The 12680-nt window shown below is 43.8% G+C and overlaps 1 protein-coding gene across 1 annotated transcript; it reads left to right on the top strand.

Moving 5' to 3' along the window:
* Positions 1-4827: 4827 nt before the first annotated feature.
* On the top strand, positions 4828-7572 carry INSM1 (INSM transcriptional repressor 1). The gene is given in 4 exon segments (XM_027840438.1): positions 4828-5292; positions 5294-5700; positions 5776-6010; positions 6098-7572. Coding segments are annotated over 4 exon segments (1692 nt in total). The 5' UTR covers positions 4828-4830; the 3' UTR covers positions 6686-7572.
* Positions 7573-12680: the final 5108 nt, after the last annotated feature.

Raw genomic sequence — 12680 nt, 5'->3', positions numbered from 1 at the left:
TTGACAACCTCACAATGAAAATACAAAACTTTCGGCTGCTCAGACTTTCTGCCATTTAGGCCTTATCTTTCTTGAATTTCCTACCTGAAGTAGACATAAATAGCCATAAGTGCTCTACTTACAGGAGAATACTCCTCCAACAGACATACTTTGTGTAATAAAAGAGATGGTCTCCATCCCATCACCCCAAAGCTGAATAATGGGAGTAGAGCAGATTGTCAGGGGGATACTTGAAACTTAAGGGATGGAAAATACTTCAGCTCTTTTTTCCCCCGGAGCTGGGTGGAATAGAACAGCCTCATGGATTCTTTCTTGTTTTCTCTCTTTCATGTACTATTCTTTTGTGTGTAATTATTTAAACGGGAGATCCATAGCAGCTTTATGCTAATATGCTGAACAAAGGAGAGGGGCGGGGGAATGGGGAAAGAGGGTAAGGTGAATAGAGGCAAAGGGGGAGGAGATGGGGGCTGTAGGGTTCGCGTGTCGATCGCGTGCCCCTCAGACAGACACAACAATCACTAATTCCTCCAAACACAATACACTCTCTCCCGGGTCCCAACTCGACCTGGGTCAAACACTAGCAACACAGCCCATTGTTTATAGTTTTTGCTACAATAGGTCTTAGAAAACCTGATGAACCTCTAACTGCAACCTGCGTTTTCTTGCACATGGTTATTGGAAGAACGGGGGGGGGGGGGGACGGGAAGAGCGGTGTTTCCAGTCATCTTTTTTTCTTCCGCTCAAAGCTAGAGAGGAAGGAGGTGGCACTAACCAGTCCCCTTAAGTCTCGGCCTTTAAAAAGGTGCCTTGGTCACTTGCAAACAGTAAAGCTAGGGAATTCTCCTTTTGAGGTTGATTATTTATCTGCTTAAGAGGCTAAGCAAAGTTGGACGCTAATACAACACTGTACTTCGCTAAAAACCCTCTTGTCACCCTCTTACCAGGGCCCATTAGCAAATTTCCTGCACCCCAATGACCTTATCAGGTGGGTGGGGCCAGTAAGTAATAAAAAAAATCAAGACGTTCATTGACTGAAACTAGAGGTAAAACAAAAAACAAATCCGCTCCTGTGCTATCCTCCCCAGCATAAGGGTCTGTAGTGGGAAAAGTAAAAGACCGCATCTGTTTTTTTCCCACAAAAAAAAAAAAAAAAAAAAAAGAGGCCGGGGGGTAGAGGGGAATAACAAAGTCTGCAATTGGAGTCGGAGTCCTGGTGTTACAGCAAATTCCAATATAGTTTGGCTTCCAGCTTGAAGTCCCTGGGAAGACTAATGTGGGCAGCAGGAATTGAGGGCTAGGTAGGGGTTATTAAGAAGAGGACACTCAATCCTACTGGGAACCTGCTAACCAGAAAGCTATAAAGACTAATTCAGACTAACCTCAAGAGTCCTCAAATGGAAAAAAATTGACCCACAATTTACAGAAAGAAATAAAAGCAAATATTAAGTGAATAGGAACAGGTTTTAATGATGGCAGAATGGGATTTGATACTTTGATATTCAGAGATTAAAATAAGTACCTTTATTTTATGTCAATAAAACCTGTATGTATGTAGAGAGATTAAAAAGAAAAAAGTACAGCAGACACGAAGTCCCAGCTTCTCTCAGTCAACACAATCTGCTGCAGCTGTTTTGAAGGCTTTTTTTTTTTTTTTGCGACATTTTTTTGGTCCGGCCCTGGGTTGTAAAATTAGTTTAGAAATACTTGTACCTTTCAAGTCTCAATTCATCTTTACCCTAAGAGACTGAAAGCAGTTTTTATTTCAGCTGGCTAGAGCTAGGAAAACAACAAAAAGAAACAGATCCTTTGAATCTAAGTATCTCAATAGGATTCAATAGATTTTCTTTGGTTAATTCATAGCACTGTTTGAATTCCCTGTGTGCAAAGAGGGGGTGTTTTGGTGTTGTTTTTTTTTTTTTTTTTTTTGCTGGTCTTACATTAATGTGTGTTCTTTCAATAATTATTTTTTTTTGAGGTTTGCAAGGTTACTTATTTTACCTAGTTATCTGTTAAATAAATGGGAGTGTTATATGTGTAATGTAAAATATGCTGTGTACTGTTGAAGGGGAAGGTGATTCTGAATACTGCTATTGCACAGCAATCCAGGTGGAATCCGTAATTAGGAAAAACTGGGGCAGGTAGCCACGGAAACCTCTCCCATTTCCAGTTTTAAAAGAAATAATAGTCAAGGGGTGAAAGGAGGGATTGAATACAACATTTGATGGGAAATATTTATAAATTTTAGATTTTTGAATCTAGGGTTTGATATTTTACAGAGCTGCCATTAACTGGGATTAATATTTCAAAAATCAAGTTGACTACTGTTAAATTGTATCTCATAATGGTTGTTTTCTGCCTATTTTGACATTTAGACGCTCTCCAACCTCAAATCAACAAATGTCTATGAATTACATTGATTTGGAACTTTTCTTACATAGAGACTTAGGTAGAGATCAAAGACTGTTGCACATGTGGACATTGTAAAACTGGTGGTCAGTTTGTATTTTTAGGATTTGCTCAGAGGAAAAAAAAAACAAAAATAACTAATACCTTCCCTGAGATTAGACACCACCAAAAACTCTTGTCAAGGCAAACTAACCCAAATTAGTGATGCTTTCAATCAAATTTCCATTTTTTTTGTTAGAAAAATTATTTTTGCCATGTTGCATCTTATGTGGATTTAATTCTTATAGTATTTTAGACAACGTTAAGAAATACAGTTGTGGACATTTTATCCTATTTCTACATAATAGACTGTCACCTAGGAGTTTATCCTCATTAGAGCCTCTTCTCTATCACCCCCCCCGCCCCTGCATTGAACCCAATGACGTGAACTGTAATGTGGATTAGAAGAAATTGCTAGATTGTTTCAACGTGGGGTTGAGGAGGGGATGGGGCGCAGACCGACTACCTTGTTTCTTTTAGCTGTTATGACTTAGCTGGTGTAAAACCGGCAGCCTGTCCTCTTTAAAACCGTTGCCTTGTCTTGGTGGACAGATTTCTCCCTCCTTCTACTCTACTCCCCACTCACCCCTCCTCTTTCCCCCAGCCCCCCTTCCCCGGCCCCGCAGCACGCGTCTCTTTCTCGTCCAGATTGGCCGCGGTTCGTGTTCAATAGAAGGAGGTTAATTTCCTTCACAAAGGTGAAAGGGGCATGGCTCTGGGAGGCTACTGTGCAGAGACAGACAGGCCCTTTATTTTTTAGCTACTTGATTAGACCCCTTGATTTAGCATCTGATGTCAAACAGCAGACAAAATGCACGAACTGAATTAAAATGCATGAGGCAGCAAAGGATAATTTAAAAGAAGTTTATCAAAATGGATTGATATGTACGTGAATTTTGGTATTTTGCAAATACTTGAATAAATGAAATGACTGTGCTGTAGGGGAGCACAGGGGCAACTTTGCACAAACGATGAGCTCTAATAGGGCATTATGAAGATACAGGAAATAACTAGTTTTGGTAGGACTCTACCAAAAAGAAAAAAAAAACTGTTTCAAAATGTAAGTTCTTTTTGAAAGCAGAAAAGAAGATTCAGACTAATCCATCAAAAAGTGTGAAATGACTTCTTGAAGTTAATTAAGACTTTTAAAGAGAGAAAGAGTTGATGATGTGGATACTAACATTTCACTCCAGTAATTCAGATACAGTCTGAATTCCTAAATCCCTTCAGTTTAGCATAAATAGTTTAGCAGTGTTTCTATTTTCACTTGAAATACAGCTTCCCTGAGGAATTTTCTGGGTTGCTATCCCGGTGAAGAAGTCGGTTTTGGATTCGGTGTGTTGATTTTTAGATATCACAGGTTTCTACTATTTTCCACTTTTATTAATTTTCCAAATACCATCCTTTCTTCCCTATCTTTGACTTCTTAAACAATTCAGATGTCACATTTCTGACTGTGCCCTCTTCACCATCTTTCTCCGTTTTTTCTTTTCCACACCACACTTTTCCCCACTCCGGTGCCCCCCCCAACTTCGCCCTCCACTTCAGTTTGCATATTGAACCCTCCTGACATATTTTGGGCCATTCTTCTTCTTTGTTGCTATTTTGCTCCAGAACTGCGGGTAATCCCACCGATTTTAGATGCTGCTCATTGTGATGCTGATGGACATTTCCATTTGGCAGATCTGTGCCCCCCGGAGGAGAGACACAAAGCCAAGGCACGTGTGCCTTCCTATAGAAAACCATCAGACCGTGAAAAGAGGAGGGGCCAGGCGTGTGCCTCTATCCAGGAGGGGCCAGAAGTAAATAGGAGGCAAAAGGGGGGGGGGGGGGAAAGGGGAGGGAGGGATGGAAAGAAAAGAAAAGGGGGAAAACACCCTCAGGTACATCTGCTATACCTACCAAGCAACCCCTAAGTCCCTGCCCCCTTTTTTCAAACCTCTTTGCCCTCCCACCCTCAAATCCATAGGAGCAATGGGAAGCGCTGATTGGCTCGGAACGGAGCGGGAGGCGAGAACAATGGCATCCTCCCCCCCTTAAAAAGAGTGCAGCTATCTGGGCAGGCAGGGGAGAACAGGGACGTGTTTGAGGGGGCACGGAAGAAAAAAAAAAAGGCGCACCACAGACACGTCCCACAGACATCACACCAGCAGGCAGGAGCGAAAGAGTTCGCGACTGCTTACTGCGGGCGGAGCCAGACTGATGGGCGAAGACGGCGGGAGGCGCTGAGAGAACCGGGTACCAGCCAGAGAGGAAGGAGGCAAGGACTAGAGAGTGCGTTCCGAGGCGCGCGGCGAGAGAGCCGAGAAGGGCGCATCCCTGCACCGCTCCCTCCAGTGCCTTCCTCAGTCTCCGGGGCAACCCGCCCCGCGCAGCAATCCAAAGATGCCCCGAGGATTTCTGGTGAAAAGAAACAAGAAGTCCACGCCCGTCTCCTACCGGATCCGCTGCTGTGAGGACGGCGACCGGGAGCTGCTGCTTTTCGCCAGCTGCGGCGGCGGCGGCGGCGGCTCCTCCCCGTCCCTCCCCGGTTCCGAGCGGGCTCCGGCAGCGCTGCTGGCCAGTGCGTCCCCGGCCCCGCTGCTGCTGCCGCCGCCGCTGCCGCTGCCTCCCCGAGAGCTGCCCGCGCCGCCGCAACCGGCCGCGGGCCCCAAGCCCGTGCAGTTCGGCAACCCCGAGGCGGTCTACCCGGCGCCGCTGTACAGCCCCACGCGGCCCGTGAGCCGGGAGCACGAGAAGAAGAAGTACTTCGAGCGCAGCTTCAACCTGGGCTCGCCAGTCTCCGCGGAGTCCTTCCCCACGCCCACATCCTTGCTGGGAGGCGGGGGCGGCGGCGGCGGCGGCGCGAGCAGCGGCGGCGTTGGGGGGGGGCACCTGCGGCGGGGACCCCCTTCTCTTCGCCCCTGCCGACCTCAAGATGGGCACCGCCTTCTCCTCGGTCGCTGCTGCTGCTGGCGCGGAGGCTGGAGGCGGAGGTGGGGGCCGGGGCGCCGGCAGCCACCACCCCCCGGCCGGCAGCCTGCTGTCGGTCCCCGGTCCCGCCGCCGCCTCCGCCACCCTGCGGCACCCGAGTAAACGGCCTGCGCCCGTGCCTACTGCAGAGGCCGGTGCTCCCTCGGCCAAGCCGGGCAAAGCGCCGACCGCGAAAAAGCCAAAGGCCATCCGCAAGCTGCACTTCGAGGACGAGGTGACCACGTCGCCCGTACTGGGCCTCAAGATCAAGGAGGGCCCAGTGGAGCCGCCCAAAGGCCGGGCCGGGCTGGGGGCAGCCGGTGGGGCTGCGGGGGGTGGTGGCGGCGCGGGCGGCGGCGCGGGCGGTGGGGGCGTTGGTGGCGGCGGGGGCCGGCCGCTGGGCGAGTTCATCTGCCAGTTGTGCAAGGAGGAGTATGCGGACCCGTTTGCTCTGGCCCAGCACAAGTGCTCCCGCATTGTGCGCGTGGAGTACCGCTGCCCCGAGTGCGACAAGGTCTTCAGTTGCCCCGCCAACCTCGCCTCGCACCGCCGCTGGCACAAGCCCCGACCCCAGGCCGCCGCAGCCGGCGGGCACCACGCCCCGGGGACAGCCGTCGCCGCCGCGGGTCCCCTGGCCCCGCCAGCTGGGGGCGCCCGAGCAGCCGAGGGCAAAGGCAGTGCAGAGGAGGCTCTGGCCAAGGCTGGGGCTGGTGGCGAGCCGAAGGAGGCGGGCGGTAGCGACCGGGACACGCCGAGCCCTGGGGTGTCGGAGTCAGGCTCCGAGGACGGGCTGTACGAGTGTCACCACTGCGGAAAAAAGTTCCGTCGCCAGGCGTACCTGAGGAAGCACCTGCTGGCGCATCACCAGGCCCTGCAGAGCAAGGGGGCGGCCCAAGGGGCACCGCAGCCCCAGCCCCCACTCCCGCCCTCCCAGCCGGATGACCTGCTGGTCTACCCCAGCTACCCGGGGTCCGACGGCTTGCAGCCGCTGCCACCACCCGAGAAGGCGGGGAAGGAAGCCGGGGGCGAAGGAGAAGCGTCGAATCCCCTCAACATGAGTGCCCCCGCCGAGTGCCATCTATGCCCAGTGTGCGGGGAGACCTTCCCCAGCAAGAGTGGCCAGGAGCGCCACCTTCGCCTCCTGCACGCGGCCCAGGTGTTCCCCTGCAAATATTGCCCGGCCACCTTCTACAGCTCGCCGGGGCTCACGCGGCACATCAACAAATGCCACCCCTCGGAGAACAGACAGGTGATCCTGCTGCAGGTGCCTGTGCGTCCCGCCTGCTAGAGAACCTGCTCCGAACAGGAGAGAAGAGGAGAAGGAAAGGGAAAAGAGGAAGGAAGGAAGAAAGAAGAAGAAAAATACCTAACCCCTTTTCCCTGTCAGAAATATCCACCCCACCCCCAGCGCCGATAACCCCAGCTCCCCAGCCCCTGAAGAAGTGTGCCTTCGCTTGTAGAACCACAAAGAGACTGTGAGCCCCATCCGTCGGTCCTTCAGTCCATCAGTCTGTCCCCAGCCCTGCCCCTCCTGCTCCACCCCAAACTGCTTTCTTGGCGTTCGTAAATGAAACGCGCTTGGTGGTGAAAACTGAAACGTGAAAAGTGTTGTCTTGATCTTGTAGCGTGCTGGTAACCAACTCTTCACCCCCACCCTCCTCCCTCTCCCAACTCCATTGTGATTTATTTTTTTTTTCAACTTCTCCTTCATTTTCTCCAGGTGAACTTGTTCACAAGAGCTGGTTTATTTCTGTTAAAAGGGAAGAAAAAGCTGTACACTTTTGTCTCCTTGTTGGTGTTCCTCCCTTACCCTACCCTATTCCCCTTTCCTTCGGATTTTTTGGAAGCTCAAAATATGTACCTGCTGAATCCTTTTGCAAAGCAACTGTTTTTACTGCTAGTGTTCGATGTGTTGACGGTCTTTAGAAAGTCTCCGTTTTCTCTTCCTTTCTACCCATCTCTACTCTTTTCTCTACATGTATTTAGCCTACGGGTTGTTTTTAGTCAATCTTAAGGAATAATGCCTTTATACTTCACAGGCTGTAAATTGAATTTACCACATGATTAGCTTTATTATGGCTTGTGAACTGCTGGATTCTGGCTTTACCTTTTTGTATGTGAACAAATCAAACTGCTTAAAAAAGAGTTTTCTTTAGTATAGCCACAAATGCCTTGAATTGCTGTTTTGTTTCAGGGTTGTTTTTTTGCGGGGGGGGGGGGGGGGGAAGTTTTCAGAGTATGCTGTAGAAATTGCCTTAATATTACATGTCAACTTTTTTGTTTGATAATCTTTGTTGCGGTAGGACCATATGAGTTTACTCTAAATGTATATGTTGATTTATGAGTGTTATTTATTCACTATTTATTTATATTATGAAAATTATGATATTATTTGATTGCAGATATTTTTGATGCGCTTTTTTTCTGCCACTTGTGACATTTCACTGTGCATTTTAGAAGAGGGTCTTTTTCTAAAGGGATCTGCTAAAAGTTTTAACTTTTATACCTATCTGAGCGATTACATACAACCTTACCATTTGCTTGGAGGGCTCAGACAGCTCTTGTACAACTGACAGCTCTTACTTTTAGATGCAATCTCTTTTCTACACACATTATTTTCTTAATTGTTAGCTATTTATAGAATGCTTCAATAGAACTGTTTCAACTGTATAACTATTTACTATTCAAATAAAATATTTTCCAAGTCAAATACATATTCACTGTGTCATTTCTATACTCAATAAGCACCCTCTCTGTGCTTTTGCACTACTTCCACTTAATCTTCTCTTACAAAGACCAATTAACATCACAGAAAACATTTTTACAAACTTGTGTGGGGCTCTGAATTCTGGTCTCACTGTACAGCCCCAAGAAGTTCAAGAGGAGCAACAATACTGCAATTAGGCATAATAGTTATGCTGGCTGGAGTCCTTCTGGAAAACCCTTAGTGAAGTGTGAAGCAAAAGTCCATCTTTTTCAAGATAGGTCCTGAGCATCCACTTGTTACCAAAGGGAGTGACAAAACCCATTCCTTTTTCAGACACTACCATTTTCTGAAAATTTGTTCAGTAAAACAGTTCCTTTCCTACCTACCAAAAAATTGGAATACTCAAAGGAAGAAAATGGAAAAATTCCTTTTTGTCACGCTTGTTTATACAAAAGTAATCTCAGCAAATAAAAATATGAAATCATGGTCTTTAGGATAATGGTGTTTTTAAACAATGCGTTTTCCTCTAAATTGAAGGTATTGATGAAGACAATTGATTAGATACAAAGTTAAATTCTAGTTGGGTAGTAGCCCTTTAAAGTATAAAACCAAAGAATAACCATGGAAACTTGTTGCACTCATATTCCCAAAGCAAGTGAGATAGCAGTACACATTATATCAAATTATTTGAGAGCAATGTAAATGACCCCTCAGATAAATGAAATTTTAAAACCCTCAAAATAATGTCCAACCCTCCTTTGCTATATGGGGACTGAAAGAAAAATCAGAATCCATTAACCAGTAGAGCAATTCATTTTGAAGGGGGTAGGAGGGAAAGGAGCTCCATTTGTTTTCATCCTTAAGAGTTAATACAGGATTATATTGCTTTCCTCTGAAAGTCATTTGACCCTTTAAAGTGCCTATGATACTTGCGGTTTTAATGTGATTTGAATTTTCTGAATGTTCAATTAAGAAATTACCCCAAATACCGAGATTATTGCTTCCTTTACTACATCACTTCACTACTTTGCCATTTGGAAGGAAAAGCCATATACTTTTAATAATCAATCCCCTGAATGAACTTAAGAGTTCCTATCTATAAAAGAAGATATATTTCAAAACAATAATGTACTCTGAAGGTGGGAAGAATTCTGTTTTAAAACAATTCCAGAAAAATCTTACCTAACATAGGGTTTTTGATAATGGAATAATTTGTTTTGAGAATTCTCAACAAAGTTCACTAGCATCATTCATAATGCAATAAAATTTAAATTTTGTATGGTAGGGAATTTGGCTTAAAAAAATAAACATGGGACTGCTCACAAACATTGAGCTAGCTATTCATGAACAAAGACTTTTTTTTCCTCTGTGAAAGTAACAAAAAAATTGAAATAAGTCAGTGAAGGTACTTGGTCTCAAAGGTAAAACACCTTTGGTCTCATTACTGGTGGCTGTATCTTGTATGATATGAGCAATGGTCACAATGCTATACTAAAGACAAATAATAAATATCAGAGGAGCTCAGGATTAGTTCAGATTAAAGTTATCAGACTTTAAGCACCTCCAAACCCAAAAGGTCTTTAAAAAAAAAACTCAGAACAGGGACCAATGGGTTTAAGTTACAAAGGGGAAGATTTTGTTTCTGAGGGCAAACTTGCTAACATTTAAAATTGTCCAAAAGGATCACACAAACAGTTGTCTTGGTACACAGTAAAGTCTCTCAGACAATGTGGAATTTGGATGCCCAGGTTGCTATAAGATAAGAGATTACTGCTTCAAGTAAGAAGTAGATTGGTTGACCTGTCTCAGATTTTATGATTCCTTGTTCAGAGAAGTACACTTGGTGATAGGGAAGATAAGAGATTCAGTGCAACAATATGCAGGTAGTGAAGACATTATACTCTTGAGATAAATTACCTGTACTGTAATCTAATTATCTTAACAGCTTTCTCTCATTACTAACATGAAGCAAACAAAAAAAAAAATTCAGAGTTCCATTATTGTGATTTTTTGATCCAAATATTGTCCTATACAAAATATTTCAGTAGATGCTAGGCTCATTAAGGACAAGGATTTTCTCCTTTTTTGTTTGTATTCACAGTGCCTTGCACATACTAGACACTTAATATATTTTTTTTATTATGTTAACACAGTATCATTGGATGTGTTGCACTTGCTTGTGAAAACGGATAGCTATATAGATCTGAAAATCTAGTATGAAAGAAAGAATCACTAGGAATTCTCTTTTTTATCCATATTCAATTCTTCATTTTTCTCATATGAAAATGCTTAAATCAAGATAAATTGACAACTTTTTAAGGAAGAACCTAATTAAATAAAATGATCCTCATTTCCCCAAAAGATTGATTTTTCAATCAACAGTGATACACTTCAGTCACGACGAGGTTGAAATATGAAATTAACAGTAAAATTAGTTACATTCAAGGAAAAACAACAAAGAATTCGTATCTTCAAATTTAAATTGTGTGGTTATTATATAAAAAGTTGGTCACTTTAAAGTGATAGACTACAAAATTAAATGTGGAAAGTTCCTCTTTTTAAGGGAATAAGATGCTGCATATGACTTCTTGGATAATTGCTAAGCCCATCTTCTTCATAATTACATCCAAATCATGCAGACAACTGAGTACGTTACAGGAGGTTTTTATAGTCTTATGGAAGTTTCCAAGAAAACAGGTCTTTGTAATATGGAGAGGCATGGCCTGTCTCATTGTGAAGCTTTGTTAGAGGTGAAAGGAAGGAGGTAAAAATGAAAGAGGAAAAAAATTAAGGAAGAAGACATATCCCTCTTTGAGTTCCTCTTCCTCAAAGGAATTCCAACAAAAAATAAGGAATTTGTTTGCCCTTAGCAGTTGGTTGATCCCTATACTTCTCTTATCTCAAAGAAGTGGTTTGACACTGCTTTTGTTTTTTGATTCTAGCTTCCAGGGTTCAGATGCAATGTATTACAGACTGAGGACACCCAGTCAAGCACCAGAAGGCCATTCTAGATTGAGATAGCTACAAAACAAAGCTTTTAAACATCCTGCCCTCTTACATTGATATGTAAAGGGGGTCTGGTGAATGTGCATGTGCCCTACCTCTGGGTGACATTGGGCAAGTCTTTTAACCTCTCAGTTTTCTAATCTGTAAACTGGGGATAATAATAATAATACTAACTTGATAGGGTTGTCATGATTATCAAATGAAATTACCTATGCAAAGTGAATTGCAACCCTTAAAGTGTTGTATAAATGAGTTATGATTATCATCTTTCTACACATTTCACACAAAATAGTAAAGTTAGTCTTCAAGATTATGCAAATAGAGAATGACAGCTCAGAGAAAGCACACTTCCAAGTTACACTCTCCTAAAGGACAAAGAAAAAAGCTTTTGTAACTTCCATTTAGTGCTCTCCATTAGCTAGATACTCACAAATATTCAAAGGTAATGCATTTTTGAACATCACATTTTTTGTGCTTCAGAGAAAAGGCAGGAAATATAACAATTAGCCCAGCATTCACACACACACACACACACACACACACACACAAAATCTCAGTGTTGGAAGGGAACTCAAGGACTGTGTAGCCTAACCCATAACTAAACTAGAATCGCTGGACTCTCCAACATATCTGACAAGCGGTCATCCCACCTTTGCCTGAAGACCTCTAGTTGGGGAAAACCCACCACTTCTAGGGGCAACCCATTCCATTGGCCTGCTACCAGGCCAGTGTGGCCTGCTACTTTTCTATAATAGGTACAGATTAAGTATTATTCAGTTGCTATCTTTTTTTTTTTCCTTTTTGGTGAGGCAGTGGGGTTAAGTGTCTTGCCCAGGGTCACACAGCTAGTAAGTGTCAAGTGTCTGAGGTTGGATTTGAACTCAGGTCCGTCTGGCTCCAAGGCCAGAGCTCTATTCACTGCACCACCTAGCTGCCCCTCATTCTTTTTAAGTTATCCATGTTGCCTATGTCTTGCTACAGTTTTCATGTCTTAGTCTCTGGGATTTAATACCGGGGCAACCATTAGCCTTTTTAATTATTTTATTTTGGAACATATCTCAAGATAATAGTCAAGAGATCAGAGAGGTCAAGAATTTTTTCACTTTTTTTTCTTTTTGCCTTCTAATGAAACACTTCCTTCACATAAGCATAATGTTCTTTCTAGAGAAGAAATGGGTACATTCACAGAAAGAATGTTTTAAAAAATCATAGTTTGCATATTAAAAATAATATTGTATGAACACTTTGTCTTGTAAAAGAGATTGTGTCAGAGGTTATGCAATATCCTCAGCTTAAGCTTTATGCCTCAGTTTCCTCACTTGTAAAACAGAGATAATGCTATTAGCAATTACTCACCACTCATTATGAGAATGAATGAGATAGCTGTAGAGGATTTGGGGGATTATGAGATGAAAGGTTATATAGAGCACCAACAATTTATTATTATTTTCATAGCCAGGAAAGGGAGATCTCTCTTGAATGAGTGCTATTCACTATTAGATGTCAAAGCAGACATGAGTATTTCAGACCAAGTACAAATTGATTGACCTATAGTAAATTTATTCCTAGA

This window comes from Vombatus ursinus, unplaced genomic scaffold (genome assembly GCF_900497805.2).
Source record: "Vombatus ursinus unplaced genomic scaffold, bare-nosed wombat genome assembly UNPS02014841.1, whole genome shotgun sequence".
Taxonomy (NCBI): Eukaryota; Metazoa; Chordata; class Mammalia; order Diprotodontia; family Vombatidae; genus Vombatus; species Vombatus ursinus.
The sequence above is the reverse complement of the archived record's forward strand: the minus strand, read 5'-3'. Positions and strand labels throughout refer to the sequence as shown.